The sequence below is a fragment of the Sinohyriopsis cumingii genome, chromosome 13, assembly GCF_028554795.1.
Source record: "Sinohyriopsis cumingii isolate HCF-2022 chromosome 13, ASM2855479v2, whole genome shotgun sequence".
Lineage (NCBI taxonomy): Eukaryota > Metazoa > Mollusca > Bivalvia > Unionida > Unionidae > Sinohyriopsis > Sinohyriopsis cumingii.
In genome coordinates this window covers 11530460-11557094 of record NC_142973.1, presented here as the reverse complement: position 1 = coordinate 11557094, position 26635 = coordinate 11530460, and the positions used below count along the sequence as shown (strand labels likewise).

The 26635-nt window shown below is 34.0% G+C and overlaps 1 protein-coding gene across 1 annotated transcript in view; it reads left to right on the top strand.

Annotated features, from left to right (window-relative positions):
- Positions 1-23751, top strand: part of LOC149784944 (uncharacterized) — a 53194-nt gene extending 29443 nt beyond the window's left edge. Inside the window, exons 2-6 of the mRNA XM_089931165.1 lie at positions 13839-13943; positions 14249-14270; positions 16354-16398; positions 20477-20683; positions 22801-23751. Coding sequence (XP_089787291.1) covers positions 13851-13943; positions 14249-14270; positions 16354-16398; positions 20477-20683; positions 22801-22841 — 408 coding nt within the window. The 5' untranslated portion in view covers positions 13839-13850 and the 3' untranslated portion in view covers positions 22842-23751. The remainder of the gene's footprint in view (positions 1-13838; positions 13944-14248; positions 14271-16353; positions 16399-20476; positions 20684-22800) is intronic.
- Positions 23752-26635: the final 2884 nt, after the last annotated feature.

The following is a 26635-nucleotide window of genomic DNA, read 5'->3' as shown; positions in this document are numbered from 1 at the left end:
ATCCTTTTTAATAAACAATATAAAATAAACCCTAAAACATTCAAACTATTATGAAGAAAACAAAATTTAAAAGATCCCCACTGCGTTATTATTATTTGTCTAACAGAATGTACTTGTCGAATAAAAGGATATAGTCCAAATCTGGCAAGCCCAACTACTTCATTTCAGAGCTGATTATCAGGCTATTTCCTACGCTTCTAGGACCATAGCCATACCAATTTCAAAGCTAGAAGTGATACAGAGCGGTATTTGGAATAGCTTGCCAAATAAAGAAGCAAGTCAAATTGTTTAAATTCGCTAATGAGATGTCTGTACATAAATATCTTCATACCTTGGGAATATAGCCTGGTAAACTATTCATGAGACAACAAAAAATAGTTCAATCAGAATTGATTGGGGATGGCATCCGTCTTATTACCGTTCATCAGAACGATATTCACGGACCTATACAATAAGGTCAATGGAGAATATCTGCGCCTATATAAATGTTTAGAACTTGATTTTCCCGAGGAAAAAGGATAGAGGACATACATGTGTCTAAAATAAATTTGTATATGTACTAGAACTGTTTTCTTGTATCTGTACAACATTTGTTTTAATGTAAATACTGTCCGGCTCTAAATGAATAAACAATTATCACATAGTCTACTAACCGTCCACAATTGAATGAGGTGAAACATGATTGCGTATTACCTGACAATGAAGGCAAACTTACTTTTTCAATCGAGAATAAAATTATCGTCCTTAGAATTGATAAGAAAACAGTAAACCATCACATTTTGGACCAAAAAATGTTAAACTAGAGTAAAGGTTCATAAACCTAAAATATTCAAATGTCCATTTATATAAAATGTGATTAAGGACACTGTGCTATTAAACCGAGAAGACTTGCTGAAAATAAACGAACAAAAAGAAAGGATATTAAAAGGATATACCTTTTATTTTAAACGTCCCCGCTTGTCACAGAGATCTTTTTTGAGAAATAGGTAGAAATCTAAAATCTCTACACTGCAGTTTAATGATAACACCATTCATAACAATCGCACCAACAAAAATGTAACACATAACGCACAAAGCAGCTACAACTTACTATTGTATTTTTTTATACTATTTTAAATTAGAATATTGACATAAATTCTGAAAAAGGATAAGTTTTTTTGAACTTTTATGTTTTGATTTTAATGTATATCACTTTAAAAGCCTATATTATAAGAACCCATTGATACAAAGTTTGATCTAAACGTAATGTCATAAAATTGAATTGAACACGCACCTGTAAAACATGACGTATTATAAAGAACGAAAACAAATTCCCGCACGAGACCGAATGTTATCTGAAATGGTTCAATAGATCTTGCAAGAAAAAGCTGTGTGATTTGTTAATAGACGTTTAATTGAAATTATGTTTTTCTTTCATTTATAATCGGAGAAAAGGCAATACGGTATCAAAACTTACTTATTTCCCCGCAACCAATAAAGAGTGAGTGATGGTTGGTGTTATTAGCAATTCAAATGTGCCATCACCTTCATTAGTCATGAGTCACTTTTCTAAAGAAAACTGTTCAACGATTTTGTCTCCTTTAAGATACATTTGCCAGTCGACATGAATGTCATTACAAGGTGACACCAGCTGCTGGCGTAAAGTTGATCATATATTTTAAGTCCAAGGAAGATTTGCATATCACTTGTTATTCTCATAGTTAATTCATTACCAGTATTGTCTGTCTACATTAATTGCACAGAGAGAGAGAGAGAGAGAGAATCTACAATTAGTGCAGCCCAAGAAAATGTTTTTAATAAGTGTATGTACACGTTAATGACTGATATGCACCCCAAGAAAATAAGTTATTAAGTTTTATGGGCACATGAGGGATTGCATCATCTCACATAGTTATGTTTTTTTTTCCTGTGACAGATTCATCATAGTCTAACTCAGTTAGAGACATTTTGATATAACCAGTATACACCAAGAATCTGACAACTGTCAAAAACCGTTCTACAACATATGATTTCAATTGGCCCTGTTTTGTTTGATTTCAACTGGCCCTGTTTTGTTTCAAAAAGTGACAATTCTAGAAACATCTTTTCGGCAATCGAGCATTAGATTTGGAGAAGAAACATCTTTTAGGCAATCAATCATGAGATTTGGATGAGAAACATCTTTTAGGCAATCAATCATGAGATTTGGAGAAGAAACATCTTTTAGGCAAACGATCATGGGATTTGGAGGGGGTATACCTTAATATGCATGGATCTTGGACTAGACATAAAAATTAACATCTCTTACACTCTGTTCATGTACGTTTATACATGTTTTTCTGAGATTTTTGGTAGTCAGAATAAAACAAGTGCAGATGACAATATTTCTTCAGGATGACCAACGTCAACTTCTCGAACAGCTCCCATCATAAATGAACGTAGAATTCGGTCCCTGGATGTAAAACAAGTTGTACTTTTTGCAGAATAAGTATTTAGTCAATCCCACTACCTATGTAATTTAAAGGCATATCAACTCCCCATAATTCACTTTCCTACCCATGCGCATTGCTCTAGTATTTGGTTAATAATCCATCCGATCTGCTGTTACAACTTTATGGTTTTAAACTAAGTAACAGAAATGTCAAACCAACAAGTACATAAATATTCAACAAATCATTTATTTCCATAGAAGATAAATTTAAAATTTAAAAGTAACTTAGAGCATTATGACTTAAATTCCAAATATTCCTAAAAGCACTATCACAAGTCAAACGTATAGAGTGTTTCCGAATGAATTCCGTGATAGAATCTGCTGATGTGCAAATATTCTTGGATGAACTGATGTGCCAAAATTCGTGATATATCACGATGAAAAAATTTCAGAATGTATTTAATTAATTCCCAATAATCTCAACATACTAATTTAGTTCAAAGTGTCAATGAGCACTTTGTAATTCCAATGAATACTTTTAAAATAAACGATTCCTCCAAATTATATCTGAAGACAGCTGGGTTTAAAATACGAATGAAATAATTCTCTTTTCTTCAACTTACATAAAAACATAATACATATTTAGATGTCCGGGATGTGGGATATTTTTCTATCAAATGCATAAACACATTTTCTTCAAGAACATTCTAAGGCTAGACCTTAAACTCAGAATCACTAAACTACATATTTATAACTAACAAACAAGAGAAGAAGAAAGTAGCCTTCTAGAACCTCCTAAGGTCAAAGTTCTATGTCAACATCTTCACATTATTTTAAAGTACAATTTTTACAATCATGGCAAAAACTTAGTTCTGCAAATTGTTGTTCATAAACAAACATTATAATCTACAATCGTAAACAAACGTTAAACACACTAGAAACTCTAACGTGTAAACGGACTTTGCCTTTTAGCATATATGCTCTTTTAAGCCCGTGACATATAGATGAATTATTTTTGAAAATAGTATTTAATACAACACAATTCACTTATTGTAAATATTACAATGAGATGAAATGTTGTTTCTGTTTTATCGGAAAAAAATCTGTGTTCGTTTGATTACAGAGCATCAACGAATACAAAACGTCACATGGTTTACGGACATAATAGTTTTTTGGGGCTAAAATGACTAAAGGTGCCAAATTAGTACCTGATCAGCGAGCTAGGTTTTCTCGCTGTTAATGTTAGCCCTTTCTGACACGTTGGCGAAAGTCGTCCTGTACAAACTCTGTCAGTTGCATTTTTCTGTATGACTATAAAGAAAATATTCTTGCCAAAGTCATGTACAGATATGTATCCGGATAGTACCTAGTATTAAAGAAGACCCGATCATAGCGACTTTAAAAAAAGAAAACACAATAGAAACAAAAGCCAAGTATTAGTTTGAGTAGATTATATATTTAAGTATATCTAACGAGCGATTCCTTCAAAACTATGTGTATTGTGGCCATTATCAATACTGGAAAGGTACCCAGCATTGTACCAGCATAACTGCAGTTAAATAAATACTACTCAGCTATTCACGTTTCCGCTGATAGTTCCATTTGTTCTTAATTGTATAAATGTTTAGTTTATGAAGCGGTCGTTATTGTGCACACACAAATTGTATCTTTACTTTCTGTCATGAATCACTCGACTGCGCCAGTACGTGGCTAGACACTTCCAGCACACAAACTTAGTTATGAGACTCCACGTCAATAAACAAAAATGTTGTTTATGGGAATCTGGGACTATAACTAGCCCCTATTCGTCCCACATACACGCACACACAAATAGTTAATGTTGCGGGAATTGCTTGGGCGGTTGCTGCATCACTACCAACAGGACTTGGTACTAAAACTTTATATAATGTTATGCACTAAATTAGAAACTTGGGGAAAAAAAATGATCTTAGTAAAACCGATACGAGGTAATTAACATAAAAATTATGAAAAACCCTTTCAAGTTCAAGGATTACTTTTTTTCTTCAATGGACAAAACCATGGTCTCAAAAAAAATTCCAGATATTGTCTACACTATTACTTACTACACAATTGAAAACAATGAAAATATATTTATAAACAATTCCGAATAATAATAAATTAATATCTAAAACTTGTAAAAAGGACATAATTACACATTGCAAACTATATATAACTTCTCATATAACTTCTAGGTGTTAAATATTTTCTGCAATCAAACAGTACATAAGTTGTATTCATTTCATAGTTATGCAGAGCAACCAGTGCAGATGCTTCCTACTTTCAACCTTGTCATCTGAAAATAGAATATATATATATATATATATATATATATATATATATATATATATATATATATATATATATATATATATATATATATATACTGTCTTCTAGAGCTGGGAACCACGAAACATTTTGTAACCGAAGTATACCGCAGTATTTCTCAACATGCCACGATACGTAACACGCTATACCACAGTTGTAATAGGTATAAATGTAATGGTCTGATGCAGTCTGAAATTTTTTAAAATTTGTCTTGTTTTGATTTATGGCAAAATAACACGATATTATAGCCATTATATTATTTAAAAAATAATTATCTTGAGATTAAAGAAAATTCGATATATCAGCTTAAAATAAAATCGCGTCCCCCAAAACAAAATAAAAGTTAAAGTGTCATTACCTTACACTAGATGACTTGGCTGTCGTAATGTTGATTGTGGTATAAGTTGTGTTCAAACATTGTACCTACAAAGTGGGACGTGATCTAACACTGTAACTACAAAATGAGATGTGATCTAACACTGTAACTACAAAGTGAGATGTGATCAAACACTGTAACTACAAAGTGGGATGTGATCAAACACTGTAACTACAAAGTGGGATGTGATCTAACACTGTAACTACAAAGTGGGGTGTGATCTAACACTAACTACAAAGTGGGATGTGATCTAACACTGTAACTACAAAGTGGGGTGTGATCTAACACTAACTACAAAGTGGGATGTGATCTAACACTGTAACTACAAAGTGGGATGATTACATTATATCTGATACTCTGTGAAACACATTATGATGACAATAAAAGAGCTTCTGGATACAAATGGGAAGTTTTTATACTGAAGCCAAACATTTACTAGCTACAACACTAGTATAATAGGTAGGGAAATTCCTAACAAAAATTTCTCGGGAATTTTCGTACACTCCATACTAGCGAAAACTTCCGAAGTGCAATGAAAAAATACCATGGTACGTGCAATAGAAAAAAATCGGGATAAACCGGTAATACCGAGCACCTATAGTGACTTTCAACTAAACGCAAGCCAATAACTGAACACGATTTACACAAAACTGCATCTTACCATCATTCAGAATTCAATCCTACAACCTCACAGTACCGTATGTGCTATTTTTTAAATCCATTTTTCCACGGGTGTATCAGAACTGGAATACAATCATACAATGATTCATTCATCAGATTGATGATATTAACATAGATTAAGTCGCCCTCAGCCAAGACACCAAGCAGAAGATTATCCAGGAATCCATTATCGTGATGATGCACCCGATAACTAGCTAATGCACGCTGATCCAGTCTTTCATGTCTCCTATTAAATATCTTCAAAAGCAAATCCCAATGAGATCCTAACGCTACAAATCAGTTTTAAAGATAAATCAAAATACACGCATGATGGTATAGGCTACATCATACTGGCAGTTTATATTTGGTTAGGGGCGGAACTACTTGCTGATTTATGCAGGTTAACGGTTATCCCTCGCAGCTAAATTCGCGGGAAAATTAATGTAGATTATTTGTTTGAAGATCTCCAAAATGGGTATTAAGTGCAAACACGTAAACCTGAACGGTTTTAAGATTCCCCTGATAATGTGTTCGTGAGTATTAAGTGTAAACATGTAAAGCTGAACAGTTTTAAGATTCCCCTGATAATGTGTTCATGAGTATTAAGTGCAAACATGTAAACCTGAACGGTTTTAAGATTCTCCTGATAATGTGTTCGTCAGTATTAAGTGTAAACATGTAAACCAGAACGGTTTTAATATTCTCCTGATAATGTGTTCGTGAGTATTAAGTGTAAACATGTAAACCTGAACGGTTTTAAGATTTCCCTGATAATGTGTTCACTTGTGTTCATGAATCTTTCTTACGTGCTTTGACACGATTTATAGACAATATCGTAATTAATAATTATGTTAGTCCTCGAGTTTCTTCTTATTTTATTGAACTATTTGTAACTATAAGACTTGAAGTTCATATTCTACCGTGTTCTACAATGCTCATGAACTTATGATGCTAGAAAAATGATTACTTATTACATGAACGGCTGTTCATACACAGTGTGCAATCCATTAACAAGCGTCATGACTTCTTGAGCACCGTAAAATATAAATTTCAACTGTTAATTAACAGAAAGAGGATGTGAATCAATTTAATTTTCTGACAACTAGAGCCAATTGAAGGAGCTGTATATTAATGAGGCTTTTGAGGACGTTAGGGAATTCCGGTGTCTCGGAAAAATAGAATCTTCTGTTTCAAAAGAATGAACCTGGTTCAATTCAGTTAAAGACATTTCAATATAATCGACACACAGCAGGACTGTGACAACTACCAATCAGACTTTTGCACTTAAATGCTTTCCGGAGCATTGATTTGATAAGACCAACACCCATACATTACTAAAACTGGGCACTTTCGAAAACCGCCTTTAAATATTCGATATGGTAATGGGTTTGTGAGGGTGATTTACTTTGGAATCACTGTAGTTTGGGTACATAATAGAAATTAATATATCTTAACACTGGGTTGAATTCGTAACCAACTTGATCAAAGCACGATTTTCAGTCATGAGTTATTTATACAACTTGTAATGAATCGATTCTTTCATATGTCAAATAAAATTATTATTATTAGTGTCCCAGCAAAACTGAAAGTTTTTCAAAACGAGGGAAATGAAACGACTATGGTTACAGCGGAACAAGTCTGTTAAAATTCCCTCTTCCAATTTTCGAAAGATAGGATATATGCAATATCATTTGTAATTTTTTGATATGGCTTCATTAGGAAACGTTTTCTTAAATATAAATGAGACATTATATTAGGATATTTCAATTGGCAACTTTAAATAGGAAATAAATATAAAATCATTCTCAAGGTTTAAAACCTTTTCCAAAATAAAAACTGATGAAATAGTAAAGGATGCTGCACACTAACAGAATACTCCAAAAACATCCCATAATATGACGTAATTGTGTGGAAACAATGGAACCTGAAGATTTATAGTTTAGATCCATTTGTGATGGACTCATAAGGTACATCTCTGAAGCGTTTGTTCGGGATCAAATCAAACCACATACCCACGCACGCACGTACGCACTCATATATATATATATATATATATATATATATATATATATATATATATATATATTCCACATAAATATTCTTCAAAAAAACATGGTATTTAAGATGTTGGTATAAAGCAAATTGATATACCAATACTAATGGTATATCAAATTGTGAACCGACCATGGAGCAATATAAACATTCTTTCAGCTGCAGACCTACAGATAAATGGTTAATTTCTACTCATTCATTAATCATAAATGACACGAAAGTAATGATAAAAAGTATTAATAGTCCCTTTTTTCTAAATGAAATTAAAATGGTACAAAATTTCATCGGAATCCTTTCTTTTTCCCCATTCCCTCTCCCCTCTCGTGCGTAAGGGACAAAAACATCTGTAGCGAGAGAGAGAAATATATACGAAGATACTGAAACTGAACTTTTACCAAGTAACCTACAGTAATCTGGTTCGTCGTAACGGTATAATTAAGCTTTCCATGGGATCCATCTACAGTATCAATGATACATAGTTGCAATCGCCAGTCGACATTAGGCCAACATGTTAAATTTGTCGGTTACGAGTTTACGAGGCATACATACTGTAGTGTATTTAATGCTTTTTTGTTGTTGTTTCTTCAACCTGTTATAAAGTTCTAAAACTCGATTATTAATTATTAAATAGAAAAATGTTCAAATGGTCGCCCCCGTCCTCACACTCTGTCTTTCTGTCTCTGTCTCTGTCCGTCTCTGTCTGTCTGTCTGTCTCTCTCTCTCTCTCTCTCAGAGACTGTCTATAAAAAATTTCAAATTTTGTAAAGGAAGTGACGTCACTGAGAGAGAGTTTTATAGTCTTTAGAAATGTTAGCTAAAGCAGAATAATGACTTAGATGAACTGTCAATATATTAAAATATTTTAATTACCTCTTGTTGATTCTTCATTTCGGTTAGTTTTTATTCTACGCTAATTTCCATACGCCAGTAAGTGAATGCCTGACAGTTTAGGTTCAGTGTACAAGAGGCTAACCGTGTTTTGTAGTGCACTACTTTCTTCATAAAACCCAAATTTGTGTTTAAATCATGATTATGTCTTATATTGATTTAATAAATGTGAATAAAAATAAAAACTCAAAAAGAAAACAATCAACGTATGTAATTGTAAACAAGAAGAAAAATCGTAGAGCGGGCACACTTGCAGGGATGTGAGGAGTTCATTCACTCGGTCAATACACAGTTACCAAGAGCATATCGTAACTCCATTGGAAGTGCAAATATGTGTACTCGTTTGTGATATAAGTCAAATATATGTATAGTATGTACGCTGTATTAATGATATGCCACTCGTTGTATACATTTTTCATTGAAAGAAAACTCTGCAAGCCTCATTCCTTGTAATGAAAAAATTAAACAATTTATACAGTTATACAATTAAATGCAACTGTGTATTCACGGATTGAATGAACTCTGCACAGCCCTGCTACCAACCATACAATTGCTTGTATCCTCCATGTCTAACTTTGTCCTTTCAGTTGTTTTGTATGACTACATATTTCCATCATTGATAGGTACAGAGACATTTTATCATTGGTAATATGAAAACAGTGTTCAAATAAATTTTACAACAGGTTTAATTTATCTAGAAAATGGGAATTATTATTTTTATCGTTATTTTAGTACAACGCTAATGATTAATCGGTGGAAATTAATTACAGATTTAAAGAATACGCAAGCGATAGCCTACTGCTGAAATATAGCCTAATGTTGAAACAATATTTATATATCCACATTCATGCGCTATCGGCGGCTCACAATTTGATATACCAATAGTATTGTTATATATAATTGCTTAATACCAACACTTTAAAGGCCATGTTATTTTACCAACGCCTTAAAAACCCATGTTATTTTAATGTTGATGTTATATATATCTATCTATCTATCTACATATCCAGCCAGCCATCTATCTATCTATCTATCTATCTATCTATCTATCTATCTATCTATCTGTGTGTATGTGCTTTGGATTTTTAACGTTGCTTTAACAATTTTTCAGTCACATCGCTACTAAATCTGCAGTGTGGCAGTTTATAGTGATGTCAAGCACTGGGTCATCATGCCGCAGACATGTAGCATGATGTCCCACCCAGTCATATTATCCTGACACCAGGCCGACCAGTCCTAACACTAACCTCTTAATGCTGAACGCCAAGCGAGGTAGCTGTTAGTACCTTTTTAAGTCTGACTCTGTATCCGCCACCCACCGCACCCGAGGCGAACATTCTAACTACTGTCACCAGATCTATATATATATATGTGTGTGAGTGTGTGTGTGTGTGAAAGCAATAACATTTTTGTTCTTAATATTTGCCATCATTTTGTCATTTTTGCAATGTAAATATCATTTACGAGAAATCTGCGTGAATATAAGTATCGTTTACCAGCTGAGTTCATATTTTCTCATGTCTTAACTATTAAATGTCGCTCTTCAAATTTTTTAAAAATTTATATCTGTCTGACTAAATTAAGCTACAGTTTAAGTGCATGCATTTTAATAAATTATAATTTAAAAATTTTATATTTGGAAACCTTTTGAAGTAGCGCCGGATCAATGTTTGTAACCTATCAGGAATGGATCTTTATTTAAACAATGGAACATAATTTTTCACGAATTATTTAACTGGTACGTATATATACCATCAGGGGGCCCCGAGTGGCCGAGTGGTCTAAAGCGTTCTCCGTTACGGATCACTGCCATCTCACCTCTGTCTGCGCCGGTTCGAGTCTCAGATTCAGCCAATGTAGGTATGTGAGAAAGCATGCCAGTAGCTTCTCGTGGGTCGGTGGTTCTTTCTGGGGTTTTCCCGGGTTCTTCCTCCACCATTAATACTGGCCGCCATATATAGCCTATCGTGTGCTGAAAAATGGCGTTAAACCCCACAACAACAACAACAACAATATATACCATCAAGGTCAAGGTCAGTGAGGAAATTATACAATACAGACAATCAGCCCTCATTTGCAATCGCATGCATTCCCCAATCCCTCAACATATTATGTTGGTACGCCTTGGACACGCCTCAGGGTCAATATACTTGTAAGGAAGCGTTCTGATGCAAAGATTTTAGCGCATGCCAGCTGACGTGCTGCACGTGCTTCACACTCAACAATATGGATCCTTTCACAAACATTTTTGTACATTCTTGCAAATAAATAAAAATGAACTCCAGTTTGACGTCAGTATTCAGTGTCTTAATTCGCTCAAGAGTAATGGCTCTGGCAGACGTATTAAATTAGAATGTTGTGTCTTATCTGGTGAATATGTGGCTTTTCTCTTGCGCTTTTGCACTGGGTATAGATGCCATCGCGTGCGTTTGTTTCGTGTTTCTTTTCTTCTAACCATGATGTTCTAGCCCAGATAATCGTTAGTTTCGGACATTCTGTACCTTCAAAATATAAAAGTATACCACTTTGATTCAAAAATTAACAAACATTCCACAAATCCGAAAAGATTGATCGGGTTTTCAACAGCACGGCCACTCGACAATGATATTTTGTCACCAAATTACATATTACCATCTTGCCTTTAAGTTTAAATAAGTAGAAAATCTGACGCTCTCAGTCACCTTTATAATTTAATTTTTTATTTTGTACAAGGAAAGAATATGATACCAGCAGTTTAATTTGCTAGTTTTCTCTTTCTATTTTCTAGTTTGTCTCATCTGCTTCATTATATCTTGTTAATCGCTTGCAAGGTTTAATCAGAAGCAATCAATTTAATTCCAAAAAGGCGTTGTGCGTGTAGGATTCCATATTGATTGAAGAAAATAAAACTCGAACAATTAACAGTTTTTGAAGTATACCCCTTGGTAAAATCAGCATTTTGTAATTAGCTATGACGGCGAGACATGCCAATCGATATGCCTTACCCCGCAGTCATTGCAATCCGGTCAATGAACATAAAAAAGCCATTCTTGAACTATCCACTATATTATTTTCACAATGAGTGGCAGTATACCTGGAGGGAAGATAAAATATATTACTAAGAACCCTATTTGTCTTAAACTATTATAATTTTTAAAGTGTATTGTGATAAAAGCTTTGAAAAAATATATCCGTATGATGCATCATCTGTATTTAGTTTCTAATAGTATTAAAATTTTATCCTAAGGCTAAATCGAAGATGGGCCATCTCATCTTTGAAGTCACACACCACATTAATAAAACTCTGTAATCACCAATATCTACACTTTCTCAGACTTTTCATAGAATGTAGAAACCGAATTTAACGGGAAAAAAATTTGCTCGGCGATGCAAATTCTCTAAATGATAATCCTCTTTACCTTTAGAATCATACACACACACAAACACACACACTCACACAATGCACGATGTAAATAAATTATACTGAACTAAATCGGAGACGATGATGACAGTTGCCTCTCTGATATTACGTTAACAAAGATGAAAGTGGAGCAGGCCGATTTAACACCAAACTTATCACTACGAAAAAAGTTCCATTGTTGCATGACTATAGGAAAATGAGCAGCCGCTATACACATTGTATCCAAACCATGAAGTCTCAACCGGGTAGCACAGATTTGTTCCTGTGTATGGATCATTCCCTTGTGAACAGAGAGTGAAATTATGCATTTTTGACAAAACTATAAATAACGTGGAACGAAATAAAGTATTGGCGTTTCTTTCAAAATTTTACCTACGAGACTGTTTAGTGCTATCTCAAAGATAACAGCTTTGTAACAATAGGAAGTTGACATGATTTCACGACCAACGGTGTTTTAAGAACTACCCAGAAAATGACATCCCTCAATCCGTCGAATCAAAACCCAATAGATGCAGTTAACAGTATGGTAGTTTAAGGCCTGACAAATTTAATCTTCTTGGATATATATGTTTAGGATCAAATTATTATTTCAATCAGAAGTGATCTAGAATTGGTATCATGGAGTCATGAAAACGACATATTTCAGCCACGTACTCAGAGGAAATCAATAATTGGTGTAATTTTAAAGAAAGCTGTTCCAGATAATAAAAGCATAATGCATGCGATAACTTCAGGCCTGTCCATACAGGACTTTAAAATGATTAAACATGTCCATACAGGACTTTAAAATGTTTAAGCAGGTCCAAACAGGACTTTAAAATGATCAAAACATTGGTCTTTTATTCCATGATGTCCCTTATACTTAGGAAAGAAATGACACGGAAGTATGGAGATTTAGAAACAGCATTACAAAAGATTTGTCTAAAGATGATATGGCTGGACTTAAAGTTACATTTTCAAACTATCCCATTTAGAAAAAAATAGTTACTGATTGTTGAACTCTCTAGTTATCACCTGTGTCTTTGATTTATTTTCATGTTTTGCCTTACCACTGATACGAAAAATAGGTTCTAAGAAATGGAGCATTTAAAAAGCATATTAACAGGTACAAGTATTAGATCAGACGGCTAGGTTCACATTAAATGATCTGAAAGCAGGACTTTGGTTGTGAATGTTTCCGGAATGAAAAGACATTTTCAGTATACTGTAACGACTACGAATGGACGAATGTTGGGTTGTGTCCTTGACAGGATTTCCCAGATGGCAAACTCTTTTCTCTAAAATTTTAGCAGAGTGATTCTTATCATTCAAGAGTGCTCTCAAAACTCACTTATTTCGACTGCAAGAACAAGCTTAATGACCTAATAATGTTTCCTACCTTAAATATTCTCAGTATGTTTTTTTTATGTTTTCTAATTTCATTGTGTTTGTTTTTGTAATCATATCATTACAAGTATTTTTTATCTTATAGGTGTTGTCTAATGTTGTAAAGCGCTTAAAGCATGTAAAGATTATGCACTATATAATGTCCTCAATATTATTATCATTATTATTATTATTATTATTATTATTATTATTATTATTATTATTAATTTTCGTTGGTATTTAAAATCAGGCTGTGCAATTTTCTGTTCCTGTGTTGCGATAAATATTTTCGACCTAAATATATTGTTTAGGTTTGTTTAAGAGTTTGTAACCTTTTTCAGGATCAAAAGAAAATGAAGTTCCTCACCATCTCAATTATATTATCAATGGTGCTGTGTGTATTTGCTGATAGCGGAGACTCCGCGGTTTCCTCATCAAAATCAAAGGTATTGCTCTGTTTTCCCCTAAATTTGAATGCACGAGTATTATAAACTTAGAGCCAGTAAATATGTTGCTATGACCAGACATAAATAGAAATATCCAGAATATAACAACGTACACTTAATTACATAGATAAAACTGTTCGAATATCAGTCTATACATTGATTTTGTTTGTTTGCTCTTTGTCGTTGACATTCGAATGTGTTTTTTAACCGCATAACCAACTAATCAGATCTTTTACATTATTGGAAAATGAGCAATTTAAGAACATGTCACTGTCAGCTTATATTTAAAGTTTTCATTATTTCAGAGATCTATACGTGCAGATCCAGGTGAGTTATTCAAAAGAAGCTTCCATAATTGGTATCTATCTATCTATCTATCTATCTATCTATCCGTACGATAAACTTGACACCCTTGTGAGCTAGACACACCAGTAGTTGACCTTTGTATGGTACAATATATGTAATCAGAAGGAGTTGCTAGTTTTAAGGTTGAACCTAAGAATAGCACTTTGTGTAATGTTTAGTTTTGGGGCAGTGCAATTGTTTTTCTTGGTATAAATTCAGTTTAATGATAGGCTAATTTGTTGCAGATCACGTAACAAACAAACTAAAACACATTTCTTATATCATGCTTCAGGTTAGAGAACTTTAATACATAATGATGTGATAATGGCGTAAGATATTGCTATTTATTCGTATTTATAAAAATGATGTTAGTATTATTAAGCAATCTCCCGCAAACTCCAGGGATATCACTTTCCGTTCTGGTTTGCTGTATAGTCGTAATCCTCTATAATTTTCTCCATATACCTTGATTTCTGTCTTAGGAGTTTGGAATGAATGTGTACAGATGATAGTTAATTATTCGGTCGACTTTAGGTTGTGTTTGCCACAAACGGATGCTTAAACCACCTACTTTGACACACCATTTGTTTCGTGATGTGTGCATGGTTGAGATGGTATAGGGGTAGGTGACTACATGCAAGGCGATGGGTGCTGTTCACCGTTCACCCGCGGAAACGGGTTCGAATCTCCGTATAGTACGAATTAACATTTTCTAACCTGTATATATATATATATATATATATATATATATATATATATATATATATATATATATATATATATATATATATATATATATATATATATTGGGGAAAATTGGGGTCTTTAACTTTATGAGACCCAAAGATACAATTATATCACAAAGTGAAACATAAATGAGTCGTTTCTTTTGGGAAATTCATTGAATAATAAATGCAGTGTTTTGAAGTCATGGTATGAAGGCACCATCATACCGATCATAGATACGTAACTATCATCTAGCAATCAATGCCATGAATAGTATGTTGTGGCGATTCGTGTTAAGGTGACATAAGTATCTACGTGTTACCCTCTATGTATACGAACAAGTGGCTATTTAAAATCGATCATAAATACGTAACTATCATCCAGCAATCAATGCCATGAATAGTATGTTGTGGCGATTCGTGTTAAGGTGACATAAGTACCTACGTGTTACCCTCTATGTATACGAACAAGTGGCTATTTAAAATCGATCATAAATACGTAACTATCATCCAGCAATCAATGCCATGAATAGTATGTTGTGGCGATTCGTGTTAAGGTGACATAAGTATCTACGTGTTACCCTCTATGTATACGAACAAGTGGCTATTTAAAATCGATCATAAATACGTAACTATCATCCAGCAATCAATGCCATGAATAGTATGTTGTGGCGATTCGTGTTAAGGTGACATAAGTACCTACGTGTTACCCTCTATGTATACGAACAAGTGGCTATTTAAAATCGATCATAAATACGTAACTATCATCCAGCAATCAATGCCATGAATAGTATGTTGTGGCGATTCGTGTTAAGGTGACATAAGTACCTACGTGTTACCCTCTATGTATACGAACAAGTGGCTATTTAAAATCGATCATAAATACGTAACTATCATCCAGCAATCAATGCCATGAATAGTATGTTGTGGCGATTCGTGTTAAGGTGACATAAGTACCTACGTGTTACCCTCTATGTATACGAACAAGTGGCTATTTAAAATCGATCATAAATACGTAACTATCATCCAGCAATCAATGCCATGAATAGTATGTTGTGGCGATTCGTGTTAAGGTGACATAAGTACCTACGTGTTACCCTCTATGTATACGAACAAGTGGCTATTTAAAATCGATCATAAATACGTAACTATCATCCAGCAATCAATGCCATGAATAGTATGTTGTGGCGATTCGTGTTAAGGTGACATAAGTATCTACGTGTTACCCTCTATGTATACGAACAAGTGGCTATTTAAAATCGATTCCTGCATGTTTTTCCAAAATGATCTGGATTTATCATTACATTTATAAGTTTCATTTCATCCCTTTACCTTCACAGTTCTGGGCAGAATACTTAGAAGAAATGTGGGTTTTGGGATATATGGTAAGTATATGAAAGTATTAAAGATATAGTCAACCTTTATAAATTGTTTCCTGCGAAGGATTAAATGGATGAAAATAAATTTAAATTTGGGGCAAAATATACAAGACAGATGAGATGGATAAATATTATAGGATACAAAACAATTTCATACTTTGTCGAACTGCATAAACTTTAATACGTCTTGGATTCTCATATTTTCCTCTTGTTATTACATATATAAGATTTCGTAATTGCATACTTTGAAAATATTTATGACAAACCCCGATTTCTATTCTTAACAAATCAGTCGAATATTTTGTAATTTAAAAGAAAAAGAAAAATATTCGTTAAAAAATATACAATAATGGGAATAAAATGTAGAAAAATACCGTACGATGTAGCAATATACAGTAATGGGAATACAATGTAGAAAAATACCGTACGATGTAGTAATATACAATATTATACGAACTTGTGAGTGCAGTATATCCTTCCGACAAAACGAGTTCATATTTTCCCATACAAATGCAGTAACCTTTTTATTACATGCTCATTTTTTTTATTCTACCTAAGATTTAATTATATAAACAAAATACACTACAAGAAGCAACGTAAATGAATGAATGCCGTATTCCAAATTAAATACACAAGCGCAGATTTGTCATTACACAATGACATAATTATTAATGCGCACATAACTCCGCCCAGATAAATTTGAACTTAGTCGCGCGCTCGACATAACTTTCGAGAAAAAAAAATGGCGTGTCTAGTTAAAATTGAAACTTGCAGTCATATTGTGAATGAATGCGCATTGCAACAACTGTTCCATTTGATCTGGAATGAATATATTTTGGTATTTTGTTTCGATTCGACGAAAGTTTGTGATTTTGGACTGGATTCATCTGTGCAAATTATACATGAAATGCATCATATTGAAGTGGCGCGGGAGAAGCGTGTTTACGTCCGCAAATGTGTCTGTTTCTGTCATTCAATGTTTGAAATCATAATGTGGGGGAAATATGAAGTCTTTCAATTGCAATTATCAAAAAGACGCTATGGAATTTAATCCTTATTTCATTTTGAGTGCAATAAGGAAGATGCAATTGCACTTATCATCGAAATTACAGCACAATTTCGAAATGTGCAATCCAGATTGAAAACCGATGACATGGCTCATGTAATTCGGATTTGCAGAATTAAGAAAGTACATTTTGAGGAAATTCAGGATGTAAAACTGTAAGTATATTTTATTTTGCCATTCTTATCACCAGCTAAAGAACGCAGTATATGCTTTGTCACTTGTATGTTATTTGTAAGGACCTAATCTTCCGTCATTTATAGCTAGCCTAAATCCGAAACATTGTATCAACGCGGAATGTGCCAAAACAGCTGGGGTTTTTTTGCAGTCCACGAAACATGTTTAGTTCATTCAGAAACAAATTTAAACAACCACAATGTTTACAAATCAAAAGTGCTGGCGTCTGAGTCCATTGTTTGTTTACAAAAGAAAGTAGTTCCTTTATTCACGTGAATGCTATATGTGTATTGTGGCGCGCGTTCAGTATCGGCGAATATTGAACGATTCTGGCAATGTAAAGTTAACGGGGAAAAAAATGAGCATATAATAATATACAATAATGGGAATAAAATGTAGAAAAATACCGTACGATGTAGCATAGTTTCTTTTAAATATGCTACAAACGCGCACGTACAACAGCGTGACTAATTTCCATAGTCTCACAAGATGTCCCAAGTCTGCTGTGTCCATGATTTAGGATACGCCATTTTTTAAAAATATTTTTAAAGATTTTATATGTTATTTTGTTCTTTTTGACAATTTATTTATTTCGGTAAGACAGTTCTTTGTGAACAATGAACACGTATAGATATTTAATAATCTGTTAGTCGCAATTGTATGTGTGAACTCAAAAGTACAATTCCTTCAATATACTGTCACGATTATATGGTCTTAAAGTTACAGAAAAGAGTAAAAACATACAGGTTTTGTAAAATTCAACGAAGTATTTATTTCCATAGAATGCAAAGTGAAAAATGTAAAAAGAACTTATTCGGTATTCGATTTAAATCAGAAATAGTCCTAGAAATGTTAACACAAGTTCTAATGATTAAGGTCCTGAATAAAATTTAGTGGTATTCTAAAATAAATCCAGCGCAGGAAGTGTTGATGTACCTGTGATGGCCTGTGTCGTAGTGATGTGCCAACAGTCTTTTGTTGAATCACAATAATACAGTCTAAGAATATATTCTAATTTCACTATAAATCCAAATCTCTTTTTCCCAATATGTTATTTTTGACATCTTTGTATTTCCAGAGGAGAATAACTTGAATTAATATGTGTTCATTTTCGTTTCCGTTGACTTGACGTTGTCAGAATCGTGCACGATATTTTTCGCCTTCATATTGCACGCACGTGCACAACACGTCTGTCCAATAATAGTATAGTGTATTACGAACTGCTTTGTAAAAAAAAAAGCCTGTACACTCATGTAGTAGAGGCTTTACGGTTTGGTTGATTAAATTTGTTTCTGAATGAACTAAAGCAGTTGTTTCGTGGACTGCCACATACCAGCTGTTTTGCCACATTCCTCGTTAACTTTTTGACACACTGTTTCGGATTTAAGTTTGCGATAGACGCCAGAAAGGTTATAAAATTGCCGGGTCCTTACAAATAACATGCAAATGACAAGGTACAAACATGTCTTCTTCAGCTGGTAATAAGAATGGTCAAACATATGCTTACAGTTTTACATCATGAATTTCCTCAAAATGAACTTTCTTACTCATAAATGAAACTTTCAAACAAACAAACGAATGAACTTGGTATTCGCAATGTCAACAATAAACGCGAGATACATAGTAATTGAAAATACCATTGTAATCATTAAAAAGATTATTTAGGAGAAATATTCGTAATTTATCACAATTAGAATGGTTAAGATTATCGCCAGTGCCGTCCAGGTTTCTGTAAAAATAGCAGAGAAAAGCATATCTATCAGAGACGTGCCATTTTCTTAGTGAGTCAAAACACTAAATTTTAGAGAAAATGAAACTGAAGGTTTTGGTAGAAAACTTAAAGTCTCAGAGACAATAAGCTGGCTGAATGGACTGTCACAGAACAGTTGCTTTGCAATTTTCCCCCCGTTGATACAGTGTTAAGTTATCGATAGAAGACATACACTTTATGATACAATATGATACAAGTTATAGCTGGGGTTCTCCCAAGAGTGAGCATGCAAGTGACAGGGCATAAGCATATATCTTATTTAGTTGGTAATAAGAATGGTAAAAATATACCTACATTTATGCATCTTGACTTTCCTCAAAATGTACTTTCTAAGTTATTTCTGAAAATCCGAATGACCCATGTCATGGTAAACCTTATACATACCCAAACGGTACTGTCATTTCGACTGCATTTCCAACTGAAATCACATTCTTCTGACTGCAATGATCTGACCCAGATAATTCAGTCCATCATAAGCAGAAAAGCAGAACAGAGCAACAAACTCCGCCCATTCCATACCAACAAAAAACGTTATTAATGTGCATTCATTCAATATGACTCTAAATTTCAATTTAAGCAGACAAAAATGAGAATTTTTAAACAAAACTAAGGTCGAGCGCCCAACGAAATTCAACATTAATATTGTTGCTTTGCATTGATGAATCGACGGTTGTGTATTTATTTTGAAATACAGCACAGATTTAACTACTTTGCTTCTTGTAGTGTATTCCTTATTTTAAAACCGTAGGTAGGAAAACGAAATGAGTATATAATAAAAACGTTACTGCATTTTTATGGGAAAATATGAACTCATGCTTTTTAAATAAAATAATACTGTATTCACGAGGTCGTGCAGTATTATTGGGAAAAAAGTCGTTCATATTTTTCCATTGAAATGCAGTAACCTGTAAATATCAAATCTCAGCATCTATACATATTTTTTCTTCAGATATCACGATGATGAAGTCACTGTCAAAAGTGTTTGAGAAAGGTTGATTTTATTCATTCATGCATTACTTATAAACGATAAAAACAATTCAGCTGATAATATAAATGTTGGTTTATTCTTCAAGACTTTACAAAGCGCAAGCGCAGTGGCCTTGGTGATTTATATCTCGATGACCTTTGGAGGGATGATCTTACGGCTGACGTTAAGAATGATCTGTCTAATGAAATCCCTGTCGTTCATTCTTACCGTGAAGAGGAACAGCCACAAACTCCTGTCGACATGAAAGCAAATAGAATGATAGATGACTTTGTTTTGTTTTTGACCATGAGAGGTAATTAGTTTGAACAACTCTTTCTTATTTGTTTTCCGTCATTTGATGCAATACAATCACATTTCATGATCTTTGTTGTTGTTGTTGTTGTTGCTGTTGTTGTTGTGAAATGTTGTAGATTGAACAATACTGTTCCAGGCCAGGGGTATTTGTTTGACCGAGCGATGTCAAACCCTGGCGCGATTCCGCTAAAAGTCACAAGTATACCCAAAATTTCCAAAGACTTCTATACAGCTTCAGTTGTAAAATATAAAGCCCGACGTGTCCATTCTATACATACATTTTACTGTAATCAATGCAAGACCAGAGATCTCACAACCTGCCAAATATCTATCAACCGCACATCTACATGGTTTCTCTTCATCAAGTTTCCGTACCCAGTGGCGTCGCTGGGGGGGGGGGGGTGCGGGGGGTGCGGACAGCACCGGGTGACACCATCTCAGAGGGGTGACACCAAAATGAAAAATTGCAAATTTTACAGAGCACACACTGCTCGGTCTAGTCGGATTTCATAAGCGGATAACCGATCATAGTTAAATACATGACTAGCAGGCACAGCAGTGGCGTCGCCAGGGGGATGCGGGGGGTGCGGACTGCACCGGGTGGCACCATCAGAGGGGGTGACACCAAAATGACATTACTAAGGATTCTGTATGGTCTGTTACGGAAGGAGGACCATGGGGGCGACACCATGAGCTACCGCACTGGGTGACACCAACCCGAGTGACGCCACTGTCCGTACCGTCAGCCGTTCACGCCGTAGAAACTATACATCCCCTAACACAAGGAACTATTTTAACTACGCCACCTTAGGCCAGTCAATTCATAGTTTCAAGGCACATTTAGCCGGTACAACTGCATCACATTTGCCACCATGGATACATAAACGTTATCTGCCGAGCCCCTTCTCGTTGATTCCGTTGTGTAATTTACCGGTTTCCTACCATAACGTCTGGCACCGCAGCCACACAACCAATGTACATCACTAGATTTTAAAAGGGCTTATGGTACGACAGAGTCGCTCTCTTGCGGTTTTGACCAGAATTCACTAAAAGTGAACCATGGCATTATAGAAACTCACAAACACTTCACTCCGTGACGTTTGCTTCTGGTAACTGGCTAATTATTTCTGGCGAAGAAGTATTTCCATTGCACCGAATCCCAATAATCAGACAAGTAATCACAAAAATCTAAGGATTCCTTAAAACGGTACGCTTTGAGCAAGTGCGCATGCTCCAGATTTATTACAAATTCATCATTGTCGTCATTATATTCATCTTGAAAAGTTTTGTTTTTCATGTTCTTTTCTTCTTTTTTTGTTCTTCCTTTTTGTGGTGGTATGCTTGCATATATCGAACAGTGCTTCTACAACGTTTTAGAAATAGCAATATTCCTAGCTTTTAAAAAGGATTGTAGCAATGTGTGTTTTTGATGCTTGCAAAAATGTCAAGCAGTTACAGTGATATATTTATTAGATGTTGTATTAAAACCTATTTTATTGTCATGACTGGTGATTGGTAACACGTTGTCTAACTCGTATAGGTCCATTTTATACAACAGTAAGTGACTGGTAACAAGTTGTCTGAATCATATAGGTCCTTTTCCAAAGCATATCAAAATGAATCAAAGATGGCTTTCATTTTACAAAGCTTCGAGTACATTAAGGTCAAATATTTCATATACTAAAAGGCATGAAACATTTCAAAAGAAACGAGAATAATCATACATGAATTTCGTTAAGTAGATAAACATTTGAGAGAGAAAGGAGAGCATTGCATTGGTTCTAGTTACTTTCCCCTATTTTTTGTTGTTATATAAAATTTTTACTTTGAATATAACTGTATGCATTAGAAACGTCCAGTTTCGTGGTTATATTTCTGAATATTTAGGATTGTGACACCATTTGTTTTTCCTATTATATTAGTGTCTCTTTGGAATAATGGCTTTTCTTACATACATATTATTATAATCGACTTAATTATTTTGAGTCATACATTTATTTTATACTTCCTATCTACAGACGAAGGGTCTTGTCTTGTCTGGTCTATTATTATTACTATTATTATTATCATTATTATTATTATTATTATTATTATTATTATTATTATTATTTTCAGACGCAGGATTGTTGGATATGTGCCTGGGAAGGAGACGCTAATTCTGAGAAGCCGATCATCACATTACTTCATGGTCATCGTCATCTTGTTTATTAGAATTTTTGCCAAATTCTGCTTGTCAATCAAAATTGTCCTAAAACATTTCTGTAAAATGATATTTGAGCACAGTTCCATGCTTGTAATCATAATCCTCATTCTGAACATCGTCGGCTCTTTCCAAAGAGAGAAACACAATGAATGGTGCCATGAAAAGACCCCAAACGTTCCGACTGCATAATGATCGAAAAACATATTTTAAGGGTGCTTAACTAAATCATGACATTATTGACTGACTTTAGAATTCATTTTGCAGAAGCATATTTTTAATTAGCCTTTTTATTCAAATTTTGGCTGACAACATTACAGATACCCATTTTATTTGATTAGACGTCCTCGCATTACATCAGACGATCAAGTCGAAATACAAATACCAAGTCAATTACATCGTTCCTAAAAAAAAAACAACGTAATAAACATCACTACCAATCACCCCAAAACCCCCAAAACAAAACAAAATAGAAAACCAGAAAAAAAGAGCATGACGTGTCATACTTGTGATATTCCACTCAAACTTCTGAAACACAAATTACATAAATTCTCTGTTGTTGTCAATATCAATACTGTCATCTTCCATCTCACGCACAAGAGAAGAGATATGTATATCACCTTGTGTCTGTCTAACACAAGAGAATTATTCTGTTACCTAGTGCATGTCACACACAGGATAAAAAATACTTTTCAAGGTAAACAACTAGAGGGCAAATATTTTTAGATTTTTATATTATCTTCTTGTAAATCTTAAATACAATGAATCTTGGTCAATCTCTAGCTTTTGAATTTCCCGATTTACCCTTTATATTTGTGATAAATTAATAGACCCTTGCAAACTCATAAATAAAGAATTATCACATGTATTGGTCATTTTCAATATCCATTCACCCATCTAACGATCTATTTTTCTGTATTTGTCTATATCCATAGCTATACATTTTCTATGTATCCCGCCCTTTCCTTTCTAGTTATAGATTCTCTCTCTCTCTCTCTCTCTCTCTCTCTCTCCATTATTCTTATTACAGGTCCACACTATTCCATTGTATATCATTATCCGAATTATATATATATATATATATATATATATATATATATATATATATATATATATATATATATATATATATATATATATATATATAATTTCGATGATGCATCTTTAATAAATATTTGCTGTTCTGAAATAAATTTGATTAGTCATAAAGTCAGAGAATGCCTTTCTAATGTCAAAAACATTCATCCAAGATTGTGATGTTTCGTCATCGTTATTATCTATCAGAATGCAGTTTCTAGTAAACCCTCCTTAAAAAAATGAATAACCAAAAATGTTACTAATTTATTCTTTATTCATTTTCACTCAGATTTCCGTCTGTATTCTATCTCCAAATTATTTTAATAAACTTAGGAAAGCTTGTCGACGTTTATCGGTTACAAAATATATTACAAAACTGCAACAACATCTTCTGATACGTATGTACTATGCAACATGAGGAGTAAATTAGATTTTTCATGGCAAGCCATGTACATCTCTCTCTCTCTCTACATTATTCATTTTACAGGTCCACCCCTTTTCTGTAGAATATTAACCAAATAATAAAAATTTGGCCTATAATTTTTGACACTTTTCAAGATAGAAAAATTCGTCACTCATCCACTCTAGTCTCAAGATTACCTATAAAGACAGCGTGGAAATGTTAGGGACGTAACTGTAACTGGAATATTTAGTATGCTACAGCGTGGAAATGTTAGGGGACGTAACTGTAACTGCAATATTTAGTATGCAAGAGTCGTTTAACCGTGCAAGCTTGCAAATTCTTTCGTCCAGCATGGTGTCCGTCGATTCATTAGACTGGGATTTTTGAAATATCAACTCCGAATCCGTTATGTCAATATATACAAGTGAGAATATGTTCAAAATTTAGCTGTAGGATCTAATACAGTTAAAATATGTCCAACTGCAGTTCTATAGAGATCATAAAAAAATGCTCAGATACCAGTGAAAGTTTCGATGACGTATTGGATCTCTATCTCATATGTTCAAATGTTTCTATTTTAATTCATTTAATCAATTTTTCATTCATGAAACCTCGTATCGTGACATATAGTACTAGCACTGGAAATGAGCTAGCTAATATTCCATGTACTGAAAAGATTATTTTTCTCTCGCTTAATTAATGTTTACTTTAGATATTTTGCAGACTAAATTTCAGTAGCTTTATCTTTCCTTACTTAATTGTTGTGCCTCAAACGATTTACAAAAAAAAATATTACTATACAGATGAAATGACCAATGGTGGTAAAAAAAATCTATATCGTGAACCTTAATCATTTGATTTATTGTAATAAATTTGGAGTATGCGTATATTCTTATAGCGCCCAGTTTTAAGGAATTCTTAGATTTGTGATTACTTGTTTGATTATTGGAACACGGTGCACGGAAATATTCCTTCGCTCGAAATAATTAGCCAATTACTAGGAGCAAACGTCACGGAGTGAAGTGTTAGTGAGTTTCCATGATGCCAGGGGTTCACATTTAGTGAATTCTGGTCAGAGCCGCATGAGTGTCCCTGTCGTGCCATAGTTCCTGTTAAACCTAGTAATGTACACTGGTGGTATGGCTGCAGTGGCAGCATCTACGGCAGGAAACCGGTAAATTACGCAATGTAATCAACAAGAAGGGACTTAGAAGATACCGTTTATGTCGCCAAGGTGGCAAATGTGATTCAGTTGTACTGGCTAAATGTGCCTTGAAACCATGAATTGGCTGGCCTAAGGTGGCATAGTTAGAATAGTTCCCTGTGTTAGGGGATAGTTGAATAGTTTCTACGGCGTGAACGGCTGACGGTCTGGAAACCCGATGAAGGGAAACCATGCAGATGTGCGGTTGATAGATATTTGGCAGGTTGTGAGATCCATGGTCTTGCATTGATTATAGTAAAATGTATGTATTGAATGGACACGTCGGTTTTCTAATTTACAATTGAAGTTGTATATAAGTCTTTGGAAATTTGGGGTATACTTGTGACTTCTAGCAGAATTACCCCAGGGTTTGACACCGCTCGGTCAAGCAATGCCCCTGGCTTGTAACATTATTCTCCTTAAAATCACAAAATTGTATCTCACATAAATGTACCTATTCCATCGCATTCAGATATCGTAAAAGCATATATGAAAGAAAGAAAATGAAGGAAGGAGGAAGAGACAAATGATGGAAGAAAACATAGACAGAAATAAAACAAGATAAAGACCAACTCAGTGATTGTTATGTATAAAACTTATTTTCAGATTTATTGACATATATCCACCATCTTCAACTTCATGTCATAAAAAAAAAATATTAGGGTAATGTATTAAATCCTCACATACTATTCAGAGTACGAGCTGTGTTCAAGGGAGACAACCGAAAGCACTAACTGGGACAAACATTCTGAATTAAAGCATAAAAAAAGAAGGCTTGGTTAATAAAGGAAACAAACACAGAATAAATCATTGATTCGGCAACACACCCTGCAAAGCTTAAAATTCTACGAGCATGCAATAGTTTAAATTTACGGCATCTGATTACGATTCGAATATGTGCGTACTCGAATGCAAGTCAAACAGATCATGTAGTAGTTAAGTAACAACTAATTCAGTGTCATTTTTAGAACTTGATTACAAATTTTAAATGGCGATCAATGGCTTTTTTTTGTCAGGTCATCATACATCAAAATTCCATCGAAAGGTTATTATTTAAACACCGTGG